The sequence below is a fragment of the Capra hircus genome, chromosome 5 (assembly GCF_001704415.2).
Source record: "Capra hircus breed San Clemente chromosome 5, ASM170441v1, whole genome shotgun sequence".
Classification (NCBI taxonomy): domain Eukaryota; kingdom Metazoa; phylum Chordata; class Mammalia; order Artiodactyla; family Bovidae; genus Capra; species Capra hircus.
Window position 1 is genome coordinate 56,910,826 of NC_030812.1, and position 27,729 is coordinate 56,938,554.

Here is a 27,729-nt window from a genome sequence, read left to right on the forward strand (position 1 = left end):
GTGACATTCTAGTTGTGCCAAATTATTTCCTATCTCTCTTCTTGGCCCCATTTCTGAGTTGGAGTTATAAATAGCAGAGCTGGAAAATGTCCTCCCCCTTTGCCTTTGTCTCAGCCTGGGGGGAAGGGAGAGGCAGAGGCAGAGGCACCGCTTGTGAGTCCCTGTGGACATCCCTGGGAAGCCCCACCTCGATCCTGTGAGGGCCAGTCCAGGACGCTGCCCCCTCCAGTCCCTTCCTCTGTGGAGGGTAGGAAATCTACGGTTCTGGGAAGGGTCTGGAAGGTGGAGCAGTCATCCGCATCCCTTTGCCTGTTGGGCGCAGTCTCTCCCACCTTGGCCTTCTCTGACAGTCAGTCCTTCCCCTCACTTCCCTCTTCTGCCACCCCGTTTCTCCCCTGTTTTCTCCATTCCTTCCTTGGTGATCAAACTCTTACCCTTCTTTCTCCAGCTCTATTTTCTTTCTACCCGCCTCCTTTGCTCCCCTCCCCTAGGCCTGCTGAGTTTTTCTTTCTTCTTGCCTGTCTTTTCCTTATTTCCCCGAACGCTGACGATGTATGTGTCTAGCAGAGCCTTTGCCACTGCTGGGCTCGGAGGGATGGGATGGGATGGGATGTGGTGGGAACTGGTTTGATTCAGAGAGCAGGAGAGGTGTTCTGTGTCCTTGGGGAAAGAAGGGAACATTAAGGCACCACACCGGACTCATCTGCATCTCTTTCTCTCTGTGTCTCTCCCTTTCCAGACTGTCTTTTAGCCTCATCCACTTCTCATCGCTGGCTCACCTCCCTCGCCCCTTCTCTTTTCGACCCCTTTCTATCCGTAATTCTCCTACCCCATGCCCAGGCGCCGCCTCCATCACTCGCTGGCTAGGGCAGGAGCTAGGGGGGAAGGGGAGAGCACTGGCGGGGGCGGCGCCGGCGCTGGGGTGGGGCTCCGGGTACGTGGGGAGCAAGGCCTGCTCCTACCCGGAGCCGCCCTCCTGGGCATCCCTCCGCGACTCCGGGCGGCCTCCACCTGCCGCGGGCCGGGGGGCGGGGCGAGGGCGGGGCCGGGGCGGCGCCCGTGGGAGCGGAGGCGGGAGCCGCGGGGGGACTAGGGGCTGCGGCCGCTGCGGGCGTCCTGGCCGGTGCTGGGGCGGCGGGAGAGGGGTAGAGGGGCAGCGAGGTGGAAGACTGGGAGGACCTCCTGAAGGACCAGCGAGACTCGGAGACCGGAGATCCTCCTCGGGAGATCTGAGATTCGGGGCGCCAGCATATTTCCTTGCCCTTGCCGGGAGAGCGAGCAAGGGGTTGCCCCATGGCGGGACCTCCGGGCCGCGATCCTTGGGGGACCCCTGGGATTTGTTACCTTTTCGGCTTCCTGCTCGCCGGACTGCTCTTCCCAGGGGCTGCCGCCTTCAATCTGGACGTGATGGGCGCCCTGCGCAAGGAGGGCGAGCCGGGGAGCCTCTTTGGCTTCTCGGTGGCTCTGCATCGGCAGTTGCAGCCGCGACCCCAGAGCTGGTGAGTCACCGCACCCGCCCAGAATCCCAGCGCCCGAGCCACAGATGCCCACCCCGTTCTTCCGCCCCATCTCTCAATCTTCCAACCTTATCAAGACTCAGGCTGCCCCCAGACATCCCGCGCCCCAGCCTGAAGCCTCCTCTGCCTTGGATATGAGACCCAGGCGATCTTGCTTTGGGGATGAGTTGGAGAGCAAAAGTCTAGTCTTGGCTGGGAGCTATCCCCTTTCGCTTTTCACCCCAACTTGCACCCTTGTTCCAGTCCCAGGGCCTGTGGCTCCCCTCCTTCTTTAGGAGGCTGAGCTCCCTCAGGGAGGGAGCAATTTGCCTCTGCTTAGGACAGGTGAAGGAGAGGACAGAGAGACTGAGGGTACCATGGGAGGGATAGAGGGTAGACTCCAGAAATAACTTCCTGCGAGGGCATTGCCATGGGAGGGAATGAGAGCAGCAGGACCCTGGGAGGCCAGGAGAGACCTGAGCTTCTGTGGCTCAAAACTAGAGGGAGGTTGGGAGGGTTTGGCACTCTGCACTAGGTAGTTTGGAGATAGAGGGTGGCAGAAATCAGAGCTCCCCAAAGTTGTAGCAGCAGCAGCAGTAGTAGTGAGAGATCTAGAGGGGATGCTGGCCAGGCTGTTCCCCTTCCTCCTCCTCAGGAGATTTCCAGCTCCAAGAATCTCAGCAGTAGGGGGAGACAGGGAGGGGTGAGGGGCAGAGGACAATTCTGGTTATTTTCTAATCAGTTCAGGACCCGTGGGAGAAAGATAGACTCGTGTGTGGGGACTGTGACTGTCACGATTCCTGTACTATTGGCCCCATCTCTGTGTGAGATTTTAAAAAGACAGGCAGGAAAGAGAAAGCGGCCCACCCCTTCCTGCCAGGGGACTTTTCTCTCCTCAGCTAGTGCCTAAGCCACAGTCAGTGTCCATTACTGGGATCAGTGCTGTCCACTGGGACCATCTCCTCCCCCCTGCTATTGGCCTAGGGGCAGAGGGAAGGGACGAGAGCTCATTTCTCTTCCCTGGCTCAGGGACTAGGGGCTAGCTCTGATCTTCTTTTTCCATTATCTCTGTCATCAGGGAGCAGGGTCAGAGATCCCCCACACTTTGGGAGCAACGGAAAGCTACTGACTTCATCTCTTCTTCCGTCTGCTATCCTCTTCCTCCCTCTTTTCTGTCTCCCTTCCTCCCCCCTCCCCCCATCTGCCAGAGTTCCAGGACTGGAGGCCTTTTTAGGACATGCTGAAGTCTCTGAACTATTTCCAGGCAAATTCTAGGTTATTTTTAATGGTCTCTTGTCATTTCCCCCTTGTCCCTGAAGGTGGCCCCTGATTCTGTCTCCCAGAGCCAAGCTGGGGGCATTCCCAGAGGGGCCTGCTCACCCCCTCACCCTGCTGTTGCTCCAGCAAGGGGTGCTCTGCTGTCTGGTGGCACGTGAGAGGTGGGATACCCTGGCTAAGTCCCTGGCTTTGGAGTTGCAGGTTGTTGTCCCCACCACTCTCTGATCGAAAAACCTCACCCATTTGGATGTCTTTCAGTCTAGCCCAGGGATGAGACTTTGAAGTTCAGCCTTCTGTGGTTTCAGCCTCATTTGTTTCCATCAACTGTAATACCATCAATGGTTCTACCAAATAGACTATATGTGTGTTTGCTGAGTTGCTCGGTTATGTCCGACTCTTTGCGGCCCCTTGGACTGTAGCTCACCAGCTTATCTGTCCATGAGATTTCCCAGGCAAGGATACTGGAGTGGGTTGCCATTTCCTCCTCCACGGAATCTTCCTGACCCAGGCATCAAACCCATGTCTGTTGCATCTTCTGCGTTGGCAGACAGATTCTTTATCACCAACGCCATCTGGAAAGCCACCAGATAGAGTAATTGTGGATATTGAAAGGTTTGTTAACATATGTAAAATTCTGAGCATAGCACAAGGTCCAGTGTGGGTGGTATGAAAGTGTTGGTACCTTTTTTCTTATATGGTGATCCACAGAGCTGGAGCATAGCTTTAGTGCCTTACAGTGAGCCTAGATCCAAAGGCTTGGCCGGAGCACCCTCAGGGCTGAGCCAACCTTCCAGGCCAAGCACCCTCCCCAGAGGGCCACCCAGATTGAGAGAGTCAGAGAGGGCTGGGCTTGGGTCAGAGCCTGGAGTGAATGGGAAATTAAGAGGTGCAAAGGCTACTCCTTCACCTCCACTTAGCTAGCCTCCCACACAGTCCCTTGCTCCTAGCTGCCTTTCTCTCTACAGTGGCTGCAACTGTGGCTACTGTTTGTCCAGAGGTCTGGGGTGGCTGGGGATCGTGGGATGAAGCCAAGAAAGAGTGTGTGGCTGGGGCAGAGGTGGAGGGAATGGAGAGGCTGTGTGTGGGAAATCTTGTTCCAGGCGGGATGGTCTGGCCTGTTCTCCATCAAGAGAGGGGCTGGGCATAGCTATGCACTCAGCTTCTTTCCTCTGTATGGACCCCTCCCCTTCTTTCAACCCCCTACTTGTGACCTCCAGGGGAGATGTGAGCATTGAACGTGGACTTAGCCTCTCTTGATACTTAGTTCTGCGCCGACCAGACACTGTGTGTCTCTGTGAGTCTGCATGACATCTGGGTCCAGCAAACACAGCTTGATGCCTCCTATGGGGCAAAAGCAAAGATGAATGAAGCAGCCTGGGTCCTCTAAGGGCTCACCATCTCTGTGTTTACAGGTGGGGGCACCACGGACTTGTCTGGAGGTTAGCCAGGCCACCTAGTTTCTTTTTCTGCTCGGAGTACCCTCCTCTCCCCATCTCCCTCTTCCTTTTCTGAAGGTGGTCAGTCATAGTCATTGGGTGGAAAAGGCATGGATATTGGAATTAAGCAGATGTAGGTTTGAATTCCTTTGTGCTACCAATGTCTCTGAGTGAGTTTCCTCATCTGAAAGATAAGCAAAGAATCCTTACATAGGACTGTCGTGAAGATTAAATGAGATAATGCAGGTAACATGCCTAGCCTGGTGCTCGGCACCTAGTAGAGTCATAAATCTTAGTTCCTCACATCCCTGGCATCTAGCCTAGGACCTGATTCATAGTAGGTGATGAATAAATATTACTTCCTTGTCTCACCAGTGCCTGACACAGGGCTTGGCAGATGATGTGTGTGCTGTGCTAAGTCACTTCGTTCGTGTCCGACTCTTGCAACCACATGGACTATAGCCCATCAGGCTCCTCTGTACATGGGATTCTCCAGGCAAGAATACTGGAGTGGGTTGCCATGCCCTCCTCTTTCAGATGATAGATTCTCAATAAATAGTTGTTAACATAAGCCCGGTGTATGCCGTCTCCCCTTCTTCTCCCCACCCTCCTCTAGTGACATTGGCTCTGACGCAGGATGACAGCTGCTCGGAGACAAGGAGGAGTTGTGGGAAGGGAGAGTGGCTCTGTGCCCATCAGAACTGGCACAGCGCCCCACAGATGCCTGTCTGCCATATCGCCCCATGCCCCAGTGGGGGAGATGGAGTAAATGAGTTGGGGAGAGAGGCCTAGAGGTTCGTCTTGCTGACACTTTTGAGTCTCCTGTGAAGAGAGGATCCTTGTAGCCAGCCAGGTGCCCATCACCTTGCCTCATCCTCTCCTTCACTCCTGGCCTGAGGGTCTGCCCCCCAGGGGACCCAGGCAGCCTCCATTCCCAGCACAGTCCTCCCTGGGGAAGAAGCCTTGGCTGTGATCATGGAAAATTGTCCTGCCAAGAACGTTGTAGCTGGGAAAGAGTCTGAGGGGGAGGTAGGAGAGAAAGCTGGGCGGGGGCAGGGTGGGGAGGAATGGGGAAATGGGCCTGGGGAGCCGCAGGAAGGATGAAAGGGGATTCAGGATGTAGGGGGCTAACGGGGCTGGGACTGGAGACAGAATGAGAAACTGGCCTCCGCCTCTATGCCAGTTCAAGTGACTGACAGAATCTTGAGCTGGCAGGGTTGCTGGGTGGTGGGTTTTGATGGATCCCCTATAGGGAGTGAGGGAGTGGGACCCACATGTAGTCTCTCGCTTGGCCCCGGAAGCTGGTCTCTAGGCCACCTCATGGTTCTGTTACTTTTGCTCCCAGCATTCTTGGCATTTCTGGGAAGGTTTCAACTGATTTGCGGTTGGGGAGGAGGGCAGAGCTCGGAGATGGGGCCAGGGAGTGGGGGTGCGGGGGGTAGGAAGGCTTGGTCGGGAACAGGTGCTGGGAACAGGCGGTTCTTTCAAATCAGCAGCACGGGCCAGGCTGCTCGGGCTGCCAGTGTGCGTGTGTGTGTGTGTGTGTGTGTGTGTGTGTGTGTGTCTGCTATCATGCGGTCCCTCACTCAGTATGCGCATACGTAATGTAATGACTGCGTGGCCAAGTGTATGAATTTGCCCGTACCCGGACGTAGGAAAGCTGACTTTTGGCCCTTTGCCTTAGTCCTTCAACACTCTGCCTGGTACACCGGAGCTGGGCCTGGGTGGCTCTGGGAGGTGGAGGGCTCTGGCCACTAGTTCCTTCCTCTCCTCCATCGTGCAGGCTGCTGGTGGGCGCTCCCCAGGCTCTGGCCCTGCCAGGGCAGCAGGCAAATCGCACTGGAGGTCTCTTTGCTTGCCCCCTGAGCCTGGAAGAGACTGACTGCTACAGAGTGGACATCGACCAGGGAGGTGAGGGCTCTGTGGGCCTGGGATGGGGGGACATGTGAGGAGGGGAGGGGAGGACTTGGCCTCCTCTTTCCTCCCCTAATTCCCAGTATCCTGCCACCAGCTGATGTGCAGAAGGAGAGTAAGGAGAACCAGTGGCTGGGAGTCAGTGTTCGGAGCCAGGGGCCTGGGGGCAAGATTGTTGTGAGTACCATATCTTTTTTTTGACTTTTGATATTTACCAATTTTATAGAAAAAGAGCATGAAATATTGTTTTTTAAAAGAGGGAGGCAAAACCATACAGTATTGTAAAGTAAAATAAAGTAAAAATAAAAATTTAAAAAAAAATAAAAGAGGGAAAAACAGTTTGGCTCTGTAACAGTAATATCATGGCAGTGGGTACCACTTCTTGTGACGCTTTGCAAGGGTGTTGAGTGTGTGTTTGTGCGTATGTATGGTGTGTGCATACACACAGATGTGCTTATAGAACTCAGGTTGGCAGTATGATATGATTTTCTGCTGCTGATGACTTCTGAGAGATGTAAACAGGTGTGAGGCATGGTTCTGTCTTTATAAATTTAAAAATATCTAACAGTTCATCCACCCAGCCATGTGTTAAATTTACTGAGAACCTTTTAAGTATCAGGTATTGAACTGAGAGAGGACATGTAAACACAGGGAAAGGCCTGGTCCATGCCTCAGAGAGCCTCCTGCATAGTTACAGAGATTCTCATCACTGACATGCACAAACACGATAATACAAGTCCCTTTGGGGCAGAATATGGTTAAGGCTAGGTGAGTGGTGTGGTCCCCAGTCTATACCAGTTCAAAGGAGGAGTGGAGAGTGAAGACTACTGCAGGTGGGGGTGATTTGAGTCTGGATTTCCAGAATAAGCAATACTTGGAGAGAGGAGATGGAGGGAATTATTTGCAGACGAGGTGGTGGCTCTCAGGTTCAGGAAGAGGACCAAGCTGGGCATGCTGTGGACAGTCCCATCTGGCGGGATCAAGGAGGCATGAGTTCTGTGGCCGAGTCATGCTGTGGGTGCCAGGGGAGAATGTGGAGCAAGGACTTCTTGCTGCCAGGGCAAAGAAGTGGGTTCAGAGAAGACAGGGATGGGGGTAATGTATTCCATATACCTGCCTAATGCTAGGCTGGGAGGTGGCGCCCAAGTGACGCTGGCAGAGGCGTGTGTGTGTGCACGTGCATGCATGCGTGTGCATATGCACTCGAAGCAGCATCTGCCAAATTCCTGCACATGGGCAGTGGCTCAGGCAGGGTCCTGGCCCTCACGGTGGAGTGACCAAATCTGCTTTGCTCCCACAGACCTGTGCACACCGATACGAGGCGCGGCAGCGTGTAGACCAGATCCTGGAGACGAGGGATGTGATCGGCCGCTGCTTTGTTCTAAGCCAGGACCTGGCCATCCGAGATGAGCTGGATGGTGGGGAGTGGAAGTTCTGTGAGGGACGCCCCCAGGGCCACGAACAGTTCGGCTTCTGCCAGCAGGGCACGGCGGCTGCCTTCTCCCCTGACAGCCACTATCTCCTCTTTGGGGCTCCAGGAACCTATAACTGGAAGGGTGAGTCACTCCCCAGAGAGGGGAGAAGGGAACCAAAATGTCCCAGTACCTCAGAGAGGGGGTTGGGGGCAGCATGTGGCCAAGCATGCCTGCGTGTTCACCGCCACGGAGCCCTGGGGCCCCGCCACGCCTCCCACCGCGTCTCGCCGGCACGCACACGACTGGGGCCATCCGTTTCCTGTCCTCCGCATGGCCGAGAGTTCTGCAGCATGCTGGCCTGAGCCCCCACATGCCCAACCGGGGCCTGCATGCTCCAACACGCCAGCCCACACCTCATCACTCCCATTCCCATCTCCGCACGCTGCCGCTGGCCGGGCTGACACGTGGTGAGTGTGATGCCACGTCCAGGGGTAGAGAGAGACCCCAGGCAGCTTGGACTGGGAAGGGGGTGGAGATGGGGCTGGAGAGGAGAGGAGGGGCTTCCCTGGGTGCCTAACGAGCGCCCAGGCCTGTGGGTGGTCTCCACTCCCCACCCTGGGCACTAACGGGTCTGTCCTTGCAGGCACGGCCAGGGTGGAGCTCTGTGTGCAGGGCTCAGCGGACCTGGCACACCTGGACGACGGGCCCTACGAGGCGGGGGGTGAGAAGGAGCAGGACCCCCGCCTCATCCCGGTCCCTGCCAACAGCTACTTTGGTAGGGACCCCTCCCCGGCCCGGAGCCACTCTAACCCTCTGCTCCTCTCTCTTGTCCCCCCTCCACACTCCCACCCTTCTGTCTCTGTCTCTCTGGTCTCTCTGTCTCGCTCGTCCTCTTTCTCCCTCTCCCTCTTCTGCCTCCTTGCTGTTCTCTCTGCCTCTCTCTGCACTCTCTGGCCCGTCCTCTGGATGTCCCTGCCCTGGTGTCTCCCCGCCCCGCCCTCGCAGGGTTGCTCTTTGTGACCAACATTGATAGCTCAGACCCTGACCAGCTGGTGTATAAAACTTTGGACCCTGCTGACCGGCTTCCAGGACTGGCCGGCGACTTGGCCCTGAATAGCTACTTAGGTTTGTAAGCTCCCCTCCACGTCCCCCTGGGCCCTGGGGGCTTGGCCTGGCCTCCCTTCCTCTCCTGCCCTGCCCCCCAACACCTATCCGGAGAAACACCCATTGGGCCCAAATTGCAGAGAAAAGCTGAGCCTGGTGGCCAGGCCCAAGGTGAAGAGGCCCCGGGGGTGATAGCCTAGAGGGCTGTAAACAGGGGTCTCCATGGAGGAAGATCCAGGTGGGCTGAGGCTGTAGTGGGAAGGAAGGAGGCTGGACCTCTGAGGGGTGGATGGTGGGCGTGTGTGGAGAAAGGTCGAGATGTGTTGGTAAGTTCCTCTTCTTGTCTCATTCGCATTGTTCTGCCGAAGGGGAAGAAACCAGGCCTGGGGGGTGTTTGGTGACTCCAGCTCTTTCCCATTTCCCCCTTGTTTCCTCCCCTCCTGTCCACGTGGAAACTTCCTCTCCATGCCAGGAGTGACGTGCATTGGAGGGATGGGGGGCTCCTGGGCGTGCCGAGGGGAGAGCAGTTTTGGGGAATCATATGGGGGGCACCCTGACCCAGCTCCTGATGCTGCCAAGCTACCTGGGCCTCCCAGCCATCGCCTTCCTCCTTCCTCCCCAGTCCCCAAGGCTACCCCATCCCCTGTCTCGTGCCCAGCTCCAGTCTCCGGATGGGGAGGACCACCGGGTGTCTGGAGGGGCAGAGGAGTGGTCCAACTGTGATGGAGATACCCTGGGGGGCACCTCCACCTTTAGGCTCTAACCTGCGGGATGGGGTGGGGTGGGGGAACTTAGACCCATTCTGGCTGGAAGTCTGGTGGGGGAGAACTCACCGGTGAGTCGCCCCCATCCAGGTTTCTCCATCGACTCGGGGAAGGGACTGATGCGAGCTGAGGAGCTGAGCTTTGTGGCAGGGGCCCCCCGTGCCAACCACAAGGGTGCTGTGGTCATTCTACGCAAAGACAGTGCCAGTCGCCTGGTGCCTGAAGTGACGCTGTCCGGGGAGCGCCTGACCTCCGGCTTTGGCTACTCGCTGGCCGTGGCTGATCTCAACAATGATGGGTGAGAGTGAGGGAGGCGAGTGCAGCCGGGAGAGGCTGGGGCTGGGAGGGGCCTCTGGCCTCTCCTGACTCCTCCTGCCTCCCTGTCTCCATAGCTGGACAGACCTGGTAGTTGGTGCCCCCTACTTCTTCGAGCGCCAAGAAGAACTGGGGGGTGCCGTGTATGTGTACATGAACGAGGGGGGTCACTGGGCCAGGGTCGCCCCTCTCCGGCTCTGCGGCTCCCCTGACTCCATGTTTGGGATCAGCCTGGCAGTCCTGGGGGACCTCAATCAAGACGGCTTCCCAGGTGTGACTGGGAATGGGAAAGGCTGAGGGATGAGGAGCGAGGGCGCGGGGAGGTAGGCGGGGAAAGGCCTCTGAGGTCAAGGGCAAGGTCCTCTGAGGACTCAGGGAGAGGAGCAACCTGGGCTCCTGTCTGAGCTTTGCTATTTACCAGCTTTGTGGCCCTGGGCAAGTATGCCCTTTCTGAGCTAGTGATAGCTGCCGAGAGTAGTTGAGAGATTAGCGATGACACATGCAAGGTGTCCAGGACTTAGTAGCCTCTCAATAAAATAGAAAACGGGGTATGGAGCTGAGTGACTGAAGGACAGTTGGGGCCTGGACCTCGCACCTCCTCACCCCCACCCTCAGGTCTGATTGCTTTTCTCCCACGCCTGCAGACCTTGCTGTGGGGGCTCCCTTCGATGGGGATGGGAAGGTCTTTATCTACCACGGGAGCAGTCTGGGGGTTGTCACCAAGCCATCCCAGGTGAGGGGAGGGGTTGGGGTGAGGGAATGGGTGTGGGTGGACCCAGGGGGCCTGGCAGCAGAGGGTGGGGGAGGCAGAGGCTGGGGATGATGGGTGGGGGGCTGACGGTCTGGTCTTGCAGGTGTTGGAAGGTGAGGCCGTGGGCATAAAGAGCTTTGGCTACTCCCTGTCGGGTGGCCTGGACGTGGATGGGAACCACTATCCAGACTTGCTGGTGGGTTCCCTGGATGACACTGCTGCGCTCTTCAGGTGAGTCCTCCATCCCCATTGCCCTCACCCTCCCGAGGCCGGAGCCCCTCTGCAGAGCCAGATCTCTGGCCTTCCTCCTTTCCCAGCCTGACGTTCTCATGTGTCCTGTGCCCTGGACTCCCTGTTCTCCAGGGCCAGGCCCGTCCTCCATGTCTCCCACGAGGTCTCTATTCTTCCACGAGCCATCGACCTAGAACAGCCTAACTGTGCCAATGGCCACTTGGTCTGGTGAGGCGGGATCCGAGGGGAGGTTGGAGGGGAGCCTCCAGAGTCTAGTTCTCTCCTGTCTGCCCAGTTTGGGGCTGGAGCAGGAGTGGGCAGGGTGGGGGAGGGGCCTTGGCCTATCAACCTTACATTTGCCCCCACAGCATGGACCTGAGGGTCTGTTTCAGCTATGTCGCATTGCCCAGCAGCTATAGCCCTACTGTGGGTGAGTAAGGCCCCTCCACGCCCACTGCATTGGGTTTCAGGGTGGGTCACTCTGGGGTGCAGAGAAGGGCCCACTGGAGCTGCCCCCACCCCAGCTCACTGGCTCCTCCTCTCCCACCCGCCACAGCCCTGGATTACGTGTTAGATGGGGACACAGACCGGAGACTCCGGGGCCAGGTGCCCCGTGTGACCTTCCTGAGCCGTGGCCCTGATGACCCCAAGCACCAGTCCTCAGGCACCGTGTGGCTGAAACACCAGCATGACCGAGTCTGCGGAGACACCATGCTCCAGCTTCAGGTGGATGCTGACCCCTTGGCCTCTGAGGGTCATTGTCATCGCATCATCTCTTTTTCTGGATTCTTCCCAGCTTCTTCCCTAACACACTCACACCTCAGTCTAAAATCTCAACTTTTGGGATGGTTCCCTTTTGGGCTGACCTCTCTCTTACCGGCTGCCTTCTTGCATCTCCTGTCAAGTTCTCTTCTCCCTGGAGATGATGATGGCAAGTCCATCTTCTTGTGTGGTCCTCAAAGCCCTGAGTCCTGGCTTTTCTCCCTTCTCTAGCTTAGTTCTCCATCTCTCTCCTTCATCTCCCAGAGCCTCTTTCCAGGCTTCAGGATCTGTCCTAGGTCTGGCTGGGGCTTTGGGTGGGGCTGGGGCCTGGGGGGTGGTTCTTGCATCCACCTCTGTCTTTTCCCTCCCCAGGAGAATGTCAAAGACAAGCTTCGGGCCATCGTCGTGACCCTGTCCTATGGTCTCCAGACCCCTCGGCTCCGACGACAGGCTCCTGGTCAGGGGCTGCCCCCAGTGGCCCCCATCCTCAACGCCCACCAGCCCAGCACCCAGCGGACAGAGGTGAGCATGTGCTCTGGTTGAGCCCAGGAAAAAATGGGAGGAATAGATATCATGGTCCCTTGCCAGTGACACTCATTCATAGCCTGCAGAATTCTTTCCCATATTACCCTAGTCATTCCTCATATCTCAAGATGCTGTGACAGGTGGACCCCAGATGTAAAATGGCCTAGATGATCACGTGTTCCTAGTCAGGGGGGTCAGGCAGTCTTTCAGACGTCCATGGTGCTGGGGGTCTGCCGTGTTCAAATGTGGCCTCGAAGGTCCTTAGGTCATCTCTAGCCTGGTCTGCTGGAGGAGGACAGGGGAGCTCCATGCATGGTTATTATGGCCAGTCCAAAAGTGATGCTCTTCCCTTCTCTTCATCTTCTAAGTCTGGGACTTGGTTACACACAAGAAAGGCCGAGGAAATGTGTCCTTGCTGTGGACTAGCCTTCTGGCCTCTGCCACGGCCTGGTAATCACTTTCCTGTGATTCACATCATTTTACTGATGAGGACCCAGCTCAGAGTGGTTAAGAGACCAGCTCAATATCACACAGCTGGCAAGCAGCAGATCTGCAAGTTGAATCCAGGTTGTTTACTCCTTTGGTCCCCTACCCTGCCGCATGCCTTGGCGACACATTCACTCCCTGAGAAGGACCCCCTCTTCAATTCTCCCCCCAGATCCACTTCCTGAAGCAAGGCTGTGGTGAAGACAAGATCTGCCAGAGCAATCTGCAGCTGGTCCACGCCCGGTTCTGCGCTCGCGTCAGTGACACGGAGTTTCAGCCTCTGCCCATGTGAGGGGGAGCGAGGAAGCAGATGGGGTGGGAAGGCAGAAGTTCAAAGTACCCGAGGAAGTCCCCTGGGGAGGGCTTGGAGGGGCCTGAACCTGCAAAGGGGAGGGTGGAAGGTGGGGAGGGCCTGCAGACAGCTCGGAAGTTTGCAGGATGAGGGTGGTGACGGGCCCATAGCAGCTCACCTGGCAGGGAAGAATAATCCTTCATCATATTTTTGAAATTATATAGTTCACATACACCTCACTGTTCAGTATTCACAACCCATGAGGTAGGAATTACTATCAGTTCCACTTGGAAGCCTAGAGAGGTTTAGTTACCTGCCCAAGGTCAGTAAGCGGCGGACTGGGGACCAGGAGGGTGGTTCCCTGACTCCCAGTCTTTCTTTTTTTTAATGTATTTAAAAATTTTTATTTTTATGTTATATACTGAAGTGCTAACCACTCAGTGCTTTTTTTCTTTAAATTTTATTGTTTGTTTTTGGCTGTGCTGGGTTGTCATTGCTGCACACAGACTGTCTCTAGCTGGGGTGAGCCCGGGGCTGCTCTCTAATCGCGGTGCGCAGGCTTCTCATCATGGTGGCTTCTCTTGTTGCAGATCCTGGGCTCTAGGGCATGCAGGCTTCAGTAGTTGAGGCTTCCGGGCTCTAGAGCACAGGCTCAATAGTTGTGGCCCACTGGCTTAGGTGCTTTGCAGCATGTGGGATCTTCCCAGATCAGGGATCAAACCCATGTCTCCTGCGTTGGTGGGTGGATTCTTTACCACTGAGCCACCAGGGAAGGCCCCTAAATTTTTATTTATTTGGCTGTGCTGGATCTCAGTTGCAGCACGTGGGATCTAGTCCTCTGACCAGGGATTAAATTCAGGCCCCGTGCATTAGGAGCTTGGAGTCTTAGCTCTACGAGGGAAGTCCCTGACTCCAGTCTTGACTCTTTCTTGAGTGTGTGGAGATTAGGGAGGCCCAGGTGGAGGGAGAGGTTCAGAGGGTGGAGGCAAATCCCATGCATTGTGGGAGGGGGCGGGAGGGAGAGGCTGGGCAGGTGTTCAGGTCTTAGAGCAACTGGGATCTGGTCCTTCAGGGATGCGGATGGGACGACAGCCTTGTTTGCTCTGAGTGGGCAGCCAGTCATCGGCCTGGAGCTGAAGGTCACCAATCTACCCTCGGACCCAGCCCAGCCCCAGGCTGATGGGGATGATGCTCATGAAGCCCAGCTCCTGGTCACCCTCCCTGCCGCTCTACACTACTCGGGAGTCCGGGGCCTGGACCCTGTGGTGAGGACCTGGGGCAGAGTGGCAGTGATAGCTTACAGTGAACGATGTCGGATTCGTGACCTCTGGAGAAGATTTAGCTTTGGGATCAGGGATCAGGTTTGATCACTCAGAGCTTTTGTGTGGCAGAAGTTTTATTACAGTGAGAAAGGACAGAGAAAGCTTCTGACATAGACATCAGAAGGGGTGTGGGATAGACTAGCCCCCTCCCTAGTCTAATCAAGGCTTTTACCAGACTGGTTCCCACAACATACATCTTAAATTAATAAGATTAGTCAGAAGGTTCTTGTTAAAAAGGAGAAAAATGTCGTCGGACAAGATAAATTGTCGTTACATAATCATTGGTACAGAGCTTAAGGAAAAACAGACCCTTGAGCAAGATGCATTGTTTTGTTGTGTAATCATTAGCTCTGGGCTTCCCTGGTGGCTCAGAGGGTAAAGCATCTGCGGGAGACCTGGGTTCGATCCCTGGGTCAGGAAGATCCCCTGGAGAAGGAAAAGGTGACCCACTCCCTACTCTTGCCTGGAAAATCCCCTGGACAGAGAAGCCTGGTAGGCCACAGTCCACAGGGTCGCAAAGAGTCAGACAAGACTGAGCGACTTCACTTTCACTTTCATGAAAGTTAGTCTTAAAGATTGTTGTCATAACAACTCAGAGTTTAAGTCTTATGTGACTAAGACAAAGCAATGTAGAAAAAAAAGGTTTGTCTCTTTCTCCTCCTCCAGGGCCCCAAACTCCTTATCAACCTACAAGAATTTGCTTTCTCAGAAGTGGGGTCTTGGGGGTTTCGGTTACCCCAGCTGACCTCCGCTTTTTCTCTCCACTCCAGGAGAAGCCGCTGTGCCTGTCTGATGAGAATGCCTCCCATGTCGAGTGTGAGCTGGGGAACCCCATGAAGAGAGGCGCCCAGGTTGCCACAGCTGCCCTCATCCCTGTCCAAGTGGCTGTCTAACCCCTGGCCCCCCTTCAAGCCCCTCACCCTTCCAGACTCTCATCTTGCTGCACTCTTGGTCTAGGTCACCTTCTACCTCATCCTTAGCACCTCGGGGATCACCATTGAAACCGCAGAGCTGGAGGTGGAGCTGCTGTTGGCCACGTAAGGCTGGGGGTCCAGGGTGGGTGACAGTGGGGGCCGTTAGCTAGAAGTCCACCTGGAAGGGGCTCTGCTGTCTGCCTGTGACCCCTTGGGGTGGTGCCTGGGCTCACTGCCCACACCTGCCTCCACCACTCACCAGCATCAGCGAGCAGGAGCTGCATCCAGTCTTGGCCCGTGCCCGTGTCTTCATTGAGCTGCCACTGTCCATCACGGGGTAAGCCCTGCCTGGGTGGGCACCTCCACTGGAGGGGTGGGCACTGCCACTTCCAGACCCAGGCCTGGGTTCTGCCTCACTGGCCTGACCCTTCCTGACCCTCCATCAAACCCCAGCCCTCCTCAGCCCCTGTTTTAACCCCTCCTCACCAGGGTGGCCATTCCCCAGCAGCTCTTCTTCTCCGGTGTGGTACGGGGAGAGAGTGCAATGCGGTCTGAGCGGGATGTGGGCAGCAAGGTCAAGTACGAGGTCACGGTGAGTGTCCCGGTGAGGTCTCTCCCTTCTTGGCACAGAAGAGGTGCTGAGACATGTTCCAGGGGCTGAGGCTCTTCTCCTGTCTGGTGCCTGGTGGTCCAGTGAGCCTGAGGCCTCCCCTAGCTCCTGGGCCTTGACTGCGGGCAGGTATTTGTGTTGCAGCCTCAGCTGACCATTTCCTGCTCGTTCCTGACTGAATGTCTCATCTCACTGTGAGAGCACAGGGCCTTCTGCTGAGGGATGGGGACGTGGGGGGAGGGCTAGTGCCTCTTCCCAGAACCCTTCCCAGCTTGCCCGGGGCCTCCCCACACCTCCCAGGGACATCTCCAGGTTTTCCAAGATTTGGGGTGGGCAGGGAATGGTGCGTGAATTAGGATCCTGAGTCTTTGTGGAAGTTATGCTTCCTAGCCTTCCCTGTAGCCTCGTCCCCTCCATCTCATGGGTTTAGAACCCACCCTTTGATTCTGTTATGTCAAAAAGTACCAGCTCCCAGTAGACCCTCCACGATTCTCTCCTTGTCTGTACATTAGAATTCAAAGTTCTGTGTATTAGGATTATGTCATTCTGTCTTTTGAACTGTTCGTGTACCTGTCTAGAATTTAGCAAAATATTAGATTAGAATAAAAATTTGCATTTACTTACATAAGTACATTCAGAATCTTTAGGTCTAGAGTTTTGCTTCCCCATAAGAACGGGGAGATTCTACTACTTTCTAAGGAAATTTTAGACGCTTGAAATATTTAAAGCAGGAGTTCTTAACAATTCTAGATTGAATTTGCCATGTCTGTGAATCCACTAAATCATGTATAAAACATTTTGGGTTTGTGGGTATGGAAATTTTTTGGGTAAAGTATATAAAAACTGGGTTTCCTTAGTGGCTCAGCTGGTAAAGAATCCGCCTGCAATGAGGGAGACCTGGGTTCAATCCCTGGGTTGGGAAGATCCCCTGGAGAAGGGAAAGGCTACCCACTCCAGTATTCTGGCCTAGAAAGAGTTGGACATGACTGAGCAACTTTCACTTTCACATAAAAACTGTGATCCAGGGTTTTCTAGGAGACTTCATGTTTTAGCACTTCAAGAGCATTTCAAGTCTCTACTGATCTGTGAACTCATGTTATTAAAGAGTCACACTATATGCTACTGCTACTGCTACTGCTAAGTCACTTCAGTCGTGTCCGACTCTGTGTGACCCCATAGACGGCAGCCCACCAGGCTCCCCCGTCCCTGGGATTCTCCAGGCAAGAACACTAGAGTGGGGTGCCATTTCCTTCTCCAATGCATGAAAGTGAAAAGTGAAAGGGAAGTCACTCAGTCGTGTCTGACTATTTGAAACCCCATGGATTGCAGCCTACCAGGCTCCTCTGTCCATGGGATTTTCCAGGTAAGAGTACTGGAGTGGGGTGCCATCGCCTTCTCCGCACACCATATGAGAGTGTCCTTATTGATTTATTCACGATTTTTTCTATATATTGTTCTATAATGCAGCTATTTTTAAGCATCTTTAGGGTATTCTACATTTTATATCATTTTCTAGTAAACATGTATATGTGTTTAGTTGCTTAGTCATGTCCAACTCTTTGTGACCCCATGGACTGTAGCCCTCCAGGCTCCTCTGCCCATGGGGATTCTCCTGGCAAGAATTAAAGAGTGGGTTGCCATGCCCTCCTCCAAGGGATCTTCCCAACCCAGGGATTGAACCCAGGTCTCCTGCATTGCAGGTGGATTCTTTACCATCTGAGCCACCAGGGAAGCCCAAACATGTATATATCTAACATAAATAAAAGTTTTATAGAACACTCCTTCCTTACTGCATGTGATATAACCAGGTGTTTATTTTATTTTATTTTATTTATTTTTTTTCAAACGCTGATTGCAACCGGTAAAATTGATTCCGCTAAATAGTAAACTGCTAGTGGGTTGCAGTTCACAGTAGGAATCAGAGATCAAGTAAAGTTACACAATGCTCTGGATACCCTTGCCCTCCAGGTTACCAGCCTTCAGGGAAAGGTTGAATAGTCACGTCTGTATCACTTTCAGGCTTCACAATCACACAGAAGTGAAGTCAGTGTGGCAGTAAACAAAGAATATTCCTCCTCACTTGGTAATCCAGTTGGCTTATAGTGGAATTTTAGTCTTAGATATTCTTAGAGGTGTGTGAAAATTGTAAGGCTATGTCATTACAAAATGATATGAAATATATTTAATTTTCTGCAGTATCAAGGGACTTCCCTGTAGCTCAGATGATAAAGAATCTGCCTGCAATGCCGGAGACTCGAGTTTGATCCCTGGGTCAGGAAGATCCGCTGGAGAAGGAAATGGCAATCCACTCCAGTATTCTTGACTGGAGAACCCCTTGGACAGAGGAGCCTGGCCCGCTGCAGTCCATGGGGTCGCGAAGAGTCGGACATGACTGAGCGACTAACACTACTACTTCACACTCTCTTGTGCCCACAGGTTTCCAACCAAGGCCAGTCGCTCAACACCCTGGGCTCGGCCTTCCTCAACATCATGTGGCCCCATGAGATTGCCAATGGGAAGTGGTTGCTGTACCCCATGCGAGTGGAGCTGGAAGGCGGGCAGGGGTCCGGGCAGAGGGGGCTCTGTTCCCCCAGGCCCAACATCCTCCAACTGGTGAGGCTCAGGCGAGGTGGGTGGGGCTGCTGAAGCAGGGTGGGGGTGTGGAGGTGGGGGGTGTGGGGTTCAGACTGCGCAGGCTGCCCTGGGGCTGGGGGCCTGTGGAGGAAGCCGCTGGGGAAGAGGTGCCATCTCTCCTTGCTGCGTTGGGAGGGACCCTCACTGGGCCCCCTCCCCCGCCCAGGATGTGGACAGCAGGGACAGGAGGAGGCGGGAGCTGGAGCCACCGGAGTCGCAGGAACCTCGAGAGCAGCCGGAGCCCAGCACGTCCTGGTGGCCAGTGTCCTCTGCTGAGAAGAGGAAAAACATCACCCTGGTGAGGACAGGGCGAATGCGGTTCAGCCAGGATGGTGGGCGAGCGGAGGGGGTATGACAGAGGGTGGGGGCAAGGGGGAGGGCCTGGAGCTTCAGGGTGGGGGTGGCCTGAGGTGAGGTGTGATGGTCAGGTACCTGGGGCAAGTTGACCAGATACGTCACACCTGGGGGCAGTTGCCGCCACCCCAGCTTCCCCAACACCTGCCAGGTGTTCACTAGAGACCAGGGCACTTAGCTACAGCTGGTTCCCTGTGCAGACAATTTTCCCTGCCTAAATGGAAGGTCACATTTTAGAGGGGGTGGGATGGTTTTAGCCACCTCTGACGTCTCTTTGTAGTTCTTTTGAATTCTTTTCGGGCAAAAAGTCAGTTTGCATAAGGAAATTTGACATAGTTTTCACCATGTTAAAAACACCATGTCAAAAAGGTTTGTAAAAGTTCTAATAATTAACTTGATAGTATATTTATGTGATTCATTAAGTTTTTCCTTTTCAGGCAGTTTGGCCTCCCCTTTTCCTACTTGTTTCACATAGTTATGTTTCCGAATGGACTCACTGAGCAGCTTAGCGCAGGCTCTGTGCTGTCTGTTCTAGGATGGCGCTGGCAGTGAGAGTTGGGAGTGGGGGTGGGGGACAGATCAGGGCGGTGCTTGGCTTGGTGGCAAGAAGGTGACTCCTGCATACGGAAGGATGGGCAATAGAGGCGAAAACAGGCAAAGAGACCTTTGCAGGGGGAGGGCAGCAGTTGGGCAACTCTGGTGGTATCTGTCTGGGAGAAAGTTCCCCTGCCACAGTCCATCCTTTCTGGGGGCACTTTGCTTCCCTGGCCCCGTTGAAAGCATGGCAGGAAGCTTCACAAGAGTAGTATGTGTGTGCTTAGTCGTTCAGTTATGTCCGACTCTGCGATCACATGGACGATAGCCCACCAGACTCCTCTGTCCAAGGGATTCTCCAGGCAAGAATACTGGAATGGGTTGCCATTCTCTTCTCCAAAGGATCTTCCAGACTCAGTGATCGAACTCGAGTCTCCTGCATTGCAAGTGGATTCTTTATTGTCTGAGCCACCAAGGAAGCCCCCAGGGGGTAGTATGAACTGGTGTAATTGCTGTTTCTTTGTTACATGGATAGTCTTGCTTTCTCCAGGTGACTGATTTCTACTGAAAGGCCACCTTTTATCTTTTCTCTGGTGCCCTACTGAAATGCCTTCTTTTATCTTTTTTTCTGGTGCCCTGTGGCATGTGATGGTAAAGGAAATGGCAACCCACTCCAGTACTCTTGCCTGGAAAATCCCATGGATGGAGGGGCTTGGTGGGCTACAGTCCATGGCGTCGTGAAGAGTTGGACACGACTGAGTGACTTCACTTTCACTTCTTTCATGCATTGGAGAAGGGAATGGCAACCCACTCCAGTGTTCTTGCCTGGAGAATCCCAGGGATGGGGGATCCTGGTGGGCTGCCGTCTATGGGGTCGCACAGAGTCGGACACGACTGAAGTGACTTAGCAGCAGCAGTGGCATGTGAGATCCTAGTTTCCCAACCAGGAATAGAACCCACGTCCCCTACATGGGAAGCATGGAGTCTTAACCACCGGACCACCAGGGAAGTCCCAAGGCCACCCTTCTTGATAAGTACTTTGAAATAGGAGACTTCCCTGGCAGTCCAGGGGTTCTTTGCCTTCCAATGCAGGAGGTGCGGGTTCAATCACTGGTGGAGGAGCTAAGATCCCACATGCCTCTTGGCAAAAAAAACAAAATATAAAGCAGAATCAATACTGTAACAAATTCAGTGAAGACTTCAAAAGTGGCCCACATCAAAAAAAAAAATCTTAAAAACATTTTGAAATGGATTCTTTTACTTAAAATGACTTTTAGACAAATAGACAAAGGATTCTTGAATTACTCTACAGGGGCAAAATAAGGGCTGATGCAGAGAATTCAGACTCTCAAAGCCATTCTTCTGTACGGGAAGTGTGATGAATAGAACATTAGTTTTTAGGCAGATGGTCCATTAAGTGAGATTGGACCAAATGGATTTAGGTCAGACCTGGAAGGAGCAGTGTCTCAGTCCCCTGTCCCCTTAGCAGCTCCTGGGGCAGCCACATCTTCCTTCAGTGAGTTTGGGCTTTGCAGAGGAGTGCAACTTTGCCCACTCTGGACCTGGGTTCAAGTATCTGCTCCACCAGCTTTGCTAGCTGTGTAATCTGAGACTGGTCCCTAGATTCTTTAAACTTTAATTTTCTAGTTTGAAAAATGGGGATGATAATAATCTGCACCTTGCAGGACAGTTGTGAATTTAAATGAGATAAATACCTTGCAGATAGTAGGTGCTCAATAAATGAGGTCATCATTAGGTAACATATGCATCTACTGGGGAAGCTACTCTGCCTGCTGCTGTCAAGAGATCTCCTCTCTGCTCCCCATGCATTTCAAAGCCAAATAGCCCAGATTTGGGGTAGGCTGTTATTCTAGGCCACAGGGTTAGTTTGGAAAAACTTTTTGGAGGAGGAGAGTTTAAAGTCAGGAAAGGAAAACAGGAGATACTGAAGAGCTGGGGTAAAGGGGGGGTTTCCTAGAAGGATGGAGGGGAGGCTCTGAGCAGACTGTGTCTGTGTGACCACATTTGTGAGGGTTGCTGGGCCCTGGGCAGCTTGGCGGGGCGGGGCCAAGCAGCTCAGAGCCCTGCCTGTCCTGGTCCTCAGGACTGCGCCCGGGGCACTGCCAACTGCGTGGTGTTCAGCTGCCCTCTCTACAGCTTTGACCGTGCGGCTGTGCTGCACGTCTGGGGCCGCCTCTGGAACAGCACCTTCCTGGAGGTGAGAGCACAGCTGGGCTTCTCTTCCCCAATAGCCCCTCTGGGACCCACTTTTCCTTCTCTTTCCTCCCAGTCCAAAGGCAGCATGCTCTCAACCAGAGGCAGGCAGAAACACCCTCTGTGTTGGGCGCCATTCCATTTACAGCTTCAGGAGCTGGGGGGAGGTGGACGCATGGGGCATTAGGAGGAGGTTCTCTTTCCCTGCTCCCTTAGGAGTACTCAGCTGTAAAGTCTCTGGAAGTGATTGTTCGAGCCAACATCACCGTGAAATCCTCCATCAAGAACTTGCTGCTCAGAGATGCTTCCACAGTGGTGAGCTGCCTGGCGCAAGGCTCACAGGGCGGTGCGGCCAGGGGAGCTCCTCTCTCCAGTTGCTCCAGCCCTTGTGCCCTTCGCCCCTCCCTCCCCAGATCCCGGTGATGGTGTACCTCGACCCCGCGGCTGTGGCGGCAGAAGGAGTCCCCTGGTGGGTCATCCTGTTGGCTGTACTAGCCGGGCTGCTGGTATTGGCGCTGCTGGTGCTGCTCATGTGGAAGGTGAGGCTTGGGGCGGGTGGTGCTGCTGCTGGTGAGGCTCCCCTGTCAGGCTGTGGTGTGGTTCTTGCACCCACTGTCCCATTTATTCAGCACATCTGTGTTGAGCACTTACTCACGTGTGCCAATATCTCTATCAGGCCCTGGATGTTTCAGGGATAAGTCAGATGTAGATCTTGTTCTCAGGCCTTTTGTAGTCGAGCCAGGGAGGGGAGCCTTGTCGTCCAGGACGAGGCAGCGGACTGAGTTGAGAAAGCACAGTGGGAATTCAGGGGAGGGAAAGCTTGAGAGCAGGTGGCCCTGGAAAGGCCTTAGAAGGTGGGGTAGTAGGATCTGGGTGTGGGAAATGGAATGTGGGTCTGGGCCTTTCAGAAGGACCATGGGAGGGGAAAGTCATGGAGGCAGGGAAGTGTGGTCTGATTTAACTAGAGCCTGGTGGCTAAGGCTGGGAAGAAAGCCAGGCCCAAGAAAGCCAACCAGTGTGGAGAACTGTCTCCGGAGAACTGTCTCCAGGGAACTGTCTCCAGGACTGAACTCTGAGCTGCCACATACCAGGCTCTACATGGAACCATTCTTGCTCACAGAGCGTAGCCAGAATCATGTGTGCATCCGGGGCTCCACATAAGAGCACACACATGTATATGTCAGTACTGAGAATCACGTCCATCATCAGCGGCCATCCCCTGAACCAATGCCACATCTGAGCCATGTGGAACCACACATGCCCTGGGGGCCCTCTGGAGAGCTGCCCCTCTTCCCAGGACCAATCACAGACCAGGCACAGCCTCTGGCAAATGTGTATCATCAGGCCTCTGGGTATCCAGACTGTTGGGAACCTTGCCATTCTTCAGGGAGATTGAGGCTTTTGAGGAACTGGATCCAAGATCTCTCCTTCTCACTCCCATGGAAGGGGGACAAAGCAGAGACAGGGGTCCCCACCCTTCCTCAGCCTTCCCATCCTCCACCTCCTCTGCTCCCCTCCTCCCTTACATCCCAGTGTGGCTTCTTCCGTCGGAGCAGCCAGAGCTCATCTTTTCCCACCAACTATCACCGGGCCCGGCTGGCTGTGCAGCCCTCAGCTGTGGAAGCTGGGGGTCCAGGGACTGTGGGGTAATTGTTGGGTGTGAGCATGTGTGTGTCCAGATTTGTATGTGTCGGGGAGTATGTATGTGTGTGTAAGTCGAGCTCCCAGCATTCAGGAATATGCGAAGTGAAGAAAGGAGATTGCATGAGGGTGGTGTGAGTTCCAGGAACTGGGGTGGGAGATAACTAGTAGGGTGAGCTTATAAGGGTGAGCATAACCCAGCCTGAGGCATGTGCAAGGGTTGGGTGGGCTCCTGGAGTGTGAGCATGTGGGGAGTGCTGGGAGGTGCCCTGCATGCCTTTTTTGGGCATGAGAGTGCAGAGACACAAGTGCAAGGAGATGCCATGCAGTCCAGCATGTCAGAGTCCTGGGAAGTCTTGAGTGTGAGTGTGCAAGGGGCACACTTCCATCTTGGTATGTAAGGGCCAGCATGCTCATGACTTAGTGGGGGGGCCACAGAGGAGAGGGCCCACCCTAAGGGAGATGCTGCCCAGTAGGCAGGCATTGTGTGTATGAGGCTTGAGAAGAATCATTCTGGAATTTGCAGGAGTCTAGGAAGCCACATTTTCCCTTAGATCTTGTTTGTCTTCTCGGGGACGCTGTTGCATCTCTTAAAAAGCTTAAGGGTGTTGAAATTTTTGGGACAGCGGTTCTGAAGTTCTACCTTCAACCCCTCTTTCAGGCGCCAAGGGAGATATCCTTGGTCCTGCAGCTCAGGCCCCTCCTGGTCTTTCTCTTGCTGTGTGTGAGGACCGGGGGAACCCAGCCATGATGGTGGCACCTGTGCGGGCTGCTTCTGGCACAGGCCGCCGTTGATTCTTTCTGTCCCAGGGATAGTGGGGCAGCAATCAGGCTGTGCCGGGCCTGTGCTCCAGGGACCCCAGCCCCACAGGCTCCTCATGTCTGGCCTGCTTTTCTTCCAGATGGGATTCTTCAAGCGAGCGCGGTACCCCGAAGCCACCATACCCCAGTACCATGCGGTGAAGATCCCGCGGGAAGACCGGCAGCAGTTCAAGGAGGAGAAGACGGGCACCATCTTGAGGAACAACTGGGGCAGCCCCCGGCGGGAGGGCCCAGACGCCCACCCCATCCTGGCTGGGGATGGGCACCCAGAGCTGGGCTCTGATGGGCACCCGGTGCCAGGCACAGCCTAGCCTTCTCCACCCTTGCCTGGCCCATAGGCCCCTTGCACCCCTTCCCCAGAGATGGCTCCTGGGGATTACAAGGGTAGACTGGGGTTGCTGGTGTCCCATCCAGATTTGGCAGGATCTCTTTCCTCTGGGGCACAGATCTCTGCCCCCCATGAGGACCACCCCCATCAAACTTCCCCTTATGATGCTGTGAGATGAGAGGGGGTAAATCAGGGATGGGTTGTGGGGGAGGGTGAGAAGGGCAGCAGTGTCCTGATTCAAAAGTGGGGAGAAGGGACTCTAGTCCCTCCCTTTCCCACTCAGTCTGTATAATGGGATCCCAAGGACCTGTCTCCCGAAAGTGCCTTAAGCCCAGAGGGTGGGGAGGAGGTAACGTCGCTGACTCAGGGGCTCTTCCCTCCCTAGCTTTCCCTCTCCTCTGACCTTAGTTTGCAGCATCAATGTAGTGGATTTTGTCTATTTATTAAAAAATATTTGAGGACAAAACCTCTGTCTTTTATGCTGAGTCCTGCTTCCTCATGCCCAGGGTCTCCAGAGAGGCCTGTTCTCTCTGCATCCCCACAGCTCAGGTGGTGGTGGGAGGGGGTGCAGGGGCCTGGCAGGGACTTTGCTGACTTTTGTGATCACATCCAGGGGGCACTTGGGTATAGTCACAGAAGCAGGGGAGGGGGAACACGGGGAAGGGATGGGGAGGTGTCTTACGGGTGGGTGGGAAAAAATTGGGAGACCCAGTGCATGACTTTGCAGTTGAGATGACAGAGTATAACTCTTCTCCCTGTGGTAAGGATGGGAATAGAGCTTTTTCACTGAAGAAGGGTTGAAGTTAGATGTCCCCCCCGGCAGACATGGGGGGAGGAGAGATTGGGGTGTCGGGGGATGGTTTCGGTCTGCCTGGATCCCTCTTCGGAGAAGGGAGACTTGGGTAGGTGGGATCGTCCGACTGACCGACTGGAAGCAGGATTTGGGGAAGGGTTATTTCACTGCCTTTCCCATGATGTGGGGCCCTACAGGTAACCACTTGATGGGAGGGGGGTGTTGTTCCACTTGAAGTTCAGAGAACTGGGCATTCTCCAGATCTCTCCAGGTCTCTCTGGTGAGGCGGCAACCGTCCCCAATGTGCCTCCACGTGGGCTCTAAAACTTGCTGCCACAGGAAGGCCCAGCTTCCAAGCGGCTCCGCCACATGCTCCCAGAAAAAGAACACTCCTCCCTGTGAGAGAAGAGAGCACGTCACCTATCTGCTCCACTCTGCAACCTTCCTCTGACCTCATGGCATCCTGCTGACCAAGCCATTAGAGCCTCCTGGTGGAGTGGGAGGTGCCAGTCTATGAGTTTAGGGAGCAGACAGCATCCTGCTCTTGACTTTCTCTGTATCCCTTGACTCCTACCTGTCCACTCAAAGCCAATGTGAAAAGCCTCCGGTGACCCAGGGGGTTGCCTGGTGAGAGATCTTTAAACGATGACCAGGACAGCTTAGCTGTGGGCAGACAGATAGGAAGGTGGAGAACCAGGGGCACAGACCTCATTGGACACAAAGACGTTCCCCTAGAGCCCTCTCAGAGCCCTCCCAGAGACCCAGATGCCTGTGTTCCGGACATCTCAGCCAGCATCCCAGGGACACTTTGCACTTGGGCTCCTTATTAAGCAAGAGCTCCTCCAGCTCTTCCCTCCTCACTGTACCCTCCCTCGGTGATCTCACCCCTATGCTTGGAATTTACCAGTTACAAGCTGGTGACTTCTAAATCTAAATCTCCAGGCTACATCTTTTGCTGACCTACAGATCTAGACATCCAGCTGCCTCTGTGTCTCTTGCCTGGCTGTCTCCATAGCACCTCAGACCTAGCGCTTTTGTTTCCCATACTCTGTCCACCCCCTGCTTAATCCCTCGGGTCTCAATTTAAACACCATGTCCCTAGATATCCTTCACTGATCTGCCCCCACTTTGTTCGGGCTCTGCTGTGTGCTTCCACAGCACTCTATCCTGCCCCATCCAGGCCCTGATCATATTTCCTGACCAAAAGCAGCTGGGGATGGGTGACTCACGTTCTAGTACATGAGATACCCCATCCTGGGTGCCCTGGACTCTGGGGTGGCTGATGCTACATTGCTGCTCCATGCCCAGATCCTTCCCTTTCTGCTCACCGGCCTCAGAACTCTCCGAACTTCCTGCAGGACTCTCTTTGGACTCTCCACTGAGCACAGCACCAAGGTGCTGACCACCACGTCCATGGAGCCATCGGCCAGTTGTCTCATGTCCTCTCCGAAAGCCACCACAAACCGTTCATACTCGAGATGCCTGTTCTCGGCCATGCTCTTTGTCAGGAACTTCTCGAAGTGAGGATTGGGGTCCAGGCAGGTGATCTTGCAGCCAGCTGGGTAGAATTGGAAGTTGGCACCAGTGCCGCAGCCCAGCTCCAGCAGGGCCACCTTCCCCGAGGTACCTGCCAGCCCCTTTATCTGGCTGAAGAGTTCCCGTTTCTTGCTCTCCATCACTCGGTTGCTCTTGACCGTCAGCACAGCCATCAGGTAGGGGAAATAGGTCTTGCACAGGGGCTCCCAGAAACCCAGTAGAGCCATGAGGTGCAAGGGGAGGGTCAGGAGAAACACCAGCAGCTGCAGGAGTCGGACCAGGGCGTCCATGGCAGCCTGGCCCTGAGTGGAGCTTCCCTGGGGAGACTGGCCGGTCTCTGCTCAGCTGCCGCTGACCTGCGTGCAAGTCTCCTTTCGCCTTGCAAGAGGACTTTGCTCCGTTTCCTAATTGGCAGTTTCCTCTCTGCTGGGTTCAGTGGATGTTTGAATTCCTGCAAAGAGCAGCAATCCCAAAGTCCCACAGGCTCTTTAACAAATTTTATTACATAGGGGCATAATAACGTGGGGGCGAAGAAACAGGTGGTGCTGGTGTGTCCTGAGTTCTGGGACGCTCTGCCAGGTTGAAGAGGTTGGTGTGTGTGGTCATCTCAGAGGGCTGCAGGGAGGGGGAAGGGAGCTCCATCTCAGATCACAGCTTCGGGGGGCCAAATGCCAAGGCAGAGCTGACTCATAGGCACGTCCTGGCCTCAGGTTCTGCTCAGTTTATGTAAGCTGGGGATTCTGGTTGAGTGCCTCTGGAACACCCCCAGGGCTTTGTAAACTGTAACAGACCTCTGCCCCAGATAGAAGCACAGAAACAAAAGTGTCTTAACTTTGGGAGGGGGGGGCGCGTCGGGGTCACAAAACTTCTCTGCTGGACACTGGCCCAGGGGCTGCCCCAGCTCCACCAACTGCAGCCCTGTGTAAAGGACACTTTCCTGAAATAGTTCAGCCCTGCTTGACTCAGGAGTTGTCTCCACACCTTTCCCCTTAGTGCCCCCACTGGACCGGGCAGTGGGTTTGACCAGCAGGGCAGAGGCAATGGACTTTGACAGAGCACCTGCCCCAACCAGGGACCTTGTTTAAACTCATCCTCCCCCAGAGGCCATCACTGGCCCTGGAAAAGGCTGTTTGTGAGATTTTAGATTGTCATTTCTCTCTTGTATAGTCCCCATGCACAGTGGCCAAAGGAAGTTTTCATTTACAGAAAAGAAAATCAGCAACTTTAGATAATCAGCAAAACTAATTTGTGGTATTCT

General features: G+C 54.6%; 2 protein-coding genes across 6 annotated transcripts; one reads left to right on the top strand and one right to left on the bottom strand.

Annotated features, from left to right (window-relative positions):
- On the top strand, positions 1,098 to 24,608 carry ITGA7 (integrin subunit alpha 7). 5 transcript variants are annotated; one of them, XM_018048124.1, is made up of 27 exons: positions 1,107 to 1,499; positions 5,994 to 6,121; positions 6,222 to 6,301; positions 7,425 to 7,680; positions 8,183 to 8,314; positions 8,545 to 8,664; positions 9,498 to 9,705; positions 9,800 to 9,993; positions 10,367 to 10,455; positions 10,577 to 10,704; positions 10,837 to 10,932; positions 11,073 to 11,134; positions 11,261 to 11,430; positions 11,839 to 11,988; positions 12,650 to 12,765; positions 13,842 to 14,034; positions 14,862 to 14,942; positions 15,049 to 15,128; positions 15,268 to 15,342; positions 15,495 to 15,597; positions 18,052 to 18,228; positions 18,416 to 18,547; positions 21,242 to 21,355; positions 21,568 to 21,666; positions 21,765 to 21,890; positions 22,885 to 22,997; positions 23,895 to 24,608. In XM_018048124.1, the coding sequence occupies exons 1-27, from the start codon at positions 1,294 to 1,296 to the stop codon at positions 23,953 to 23,955; spliced, it is 3,489 nt and encodes a 1,162-aa protein (XP_017903613.1). In that variant the 5' UTR covers positions 1,107 to 1,293; the 3' UTR covers positions 23,956 to 24,608. The 5 variants fall into 5 exon arrangements, with proteins under 5 accessions (XP_017903616.1, XP_017903614.1, XP_017903613.1 ...); XM_018048123.1 differs by lacking the exon at positions 22,885 to 22,997 and having other exon boundaries at positions 1,109 to 1,499; XM_018048127.1 differs by lacking the exons at positions 8,183 to 8,314; positions 22,885 to 22,997 and having other exon boundaries at positions 1,098 to 1,499.
- METTL7B (methyltransferase like 7B) lies at positions 24,566 to 27,064 on the bottom strand. Its single transcript, XM_005680399.3, has 2 exons — positions 26,264 to 27,064; positions 24,566 to 25,331 (listed from the first exon to the last, which is right to left on the bottom strand). Exons 1-2 carry the CDS (start codon positions 26,759 to 26,761, stop codon positions 25,095 to 25,097), a joined length of 735 nt encoding a protein of 244 aa, XP_005680456.1. The 5' UTR covers positions 26,762 to 27,064; the 3' UTR covers positions 24,566 to 25,094.

Bases quoted from the DNA above. Each gene is read 5' to 3' on its own strand.
- ITGA7 (XM_018048123.1), top strand. From the start codon at position 1,294: ATGGCGGGACCTCCGGGCCGCGATCCTTGGGGGACCCCTGGGATTTGT. The intron at 10,705-10,836 runs GTGAGTCCTCCA...CCTGTTCTCCAG, and splicing joins GACACTGCTGCGCTCTTCAG to GGCCAGGCCCGTCCTCCATG. The intron at 10,933-11,072 runs GTGAGGCGGGAT...TTGCCCCCACAG, and splicing joins GCCAATGGCCACTTGGTCTG to CATGGACCTGAGGGTCTGTT.
- METTL7B (XM_005680399.3), bottom strand. From the start codon at position 26,761: ATGGACGCCCTGGTCCGACTCCTGCAGCTGCTGGTGTTTCTCCTGACC. The intron at 25,332-26,263 runs GTGAGCAGAAAG...CTTCTCTCACAG, and splicing joins TTCGGAGAGTTCTGAGGCCG to GGAGGAGTGTTCTTTTTCTG.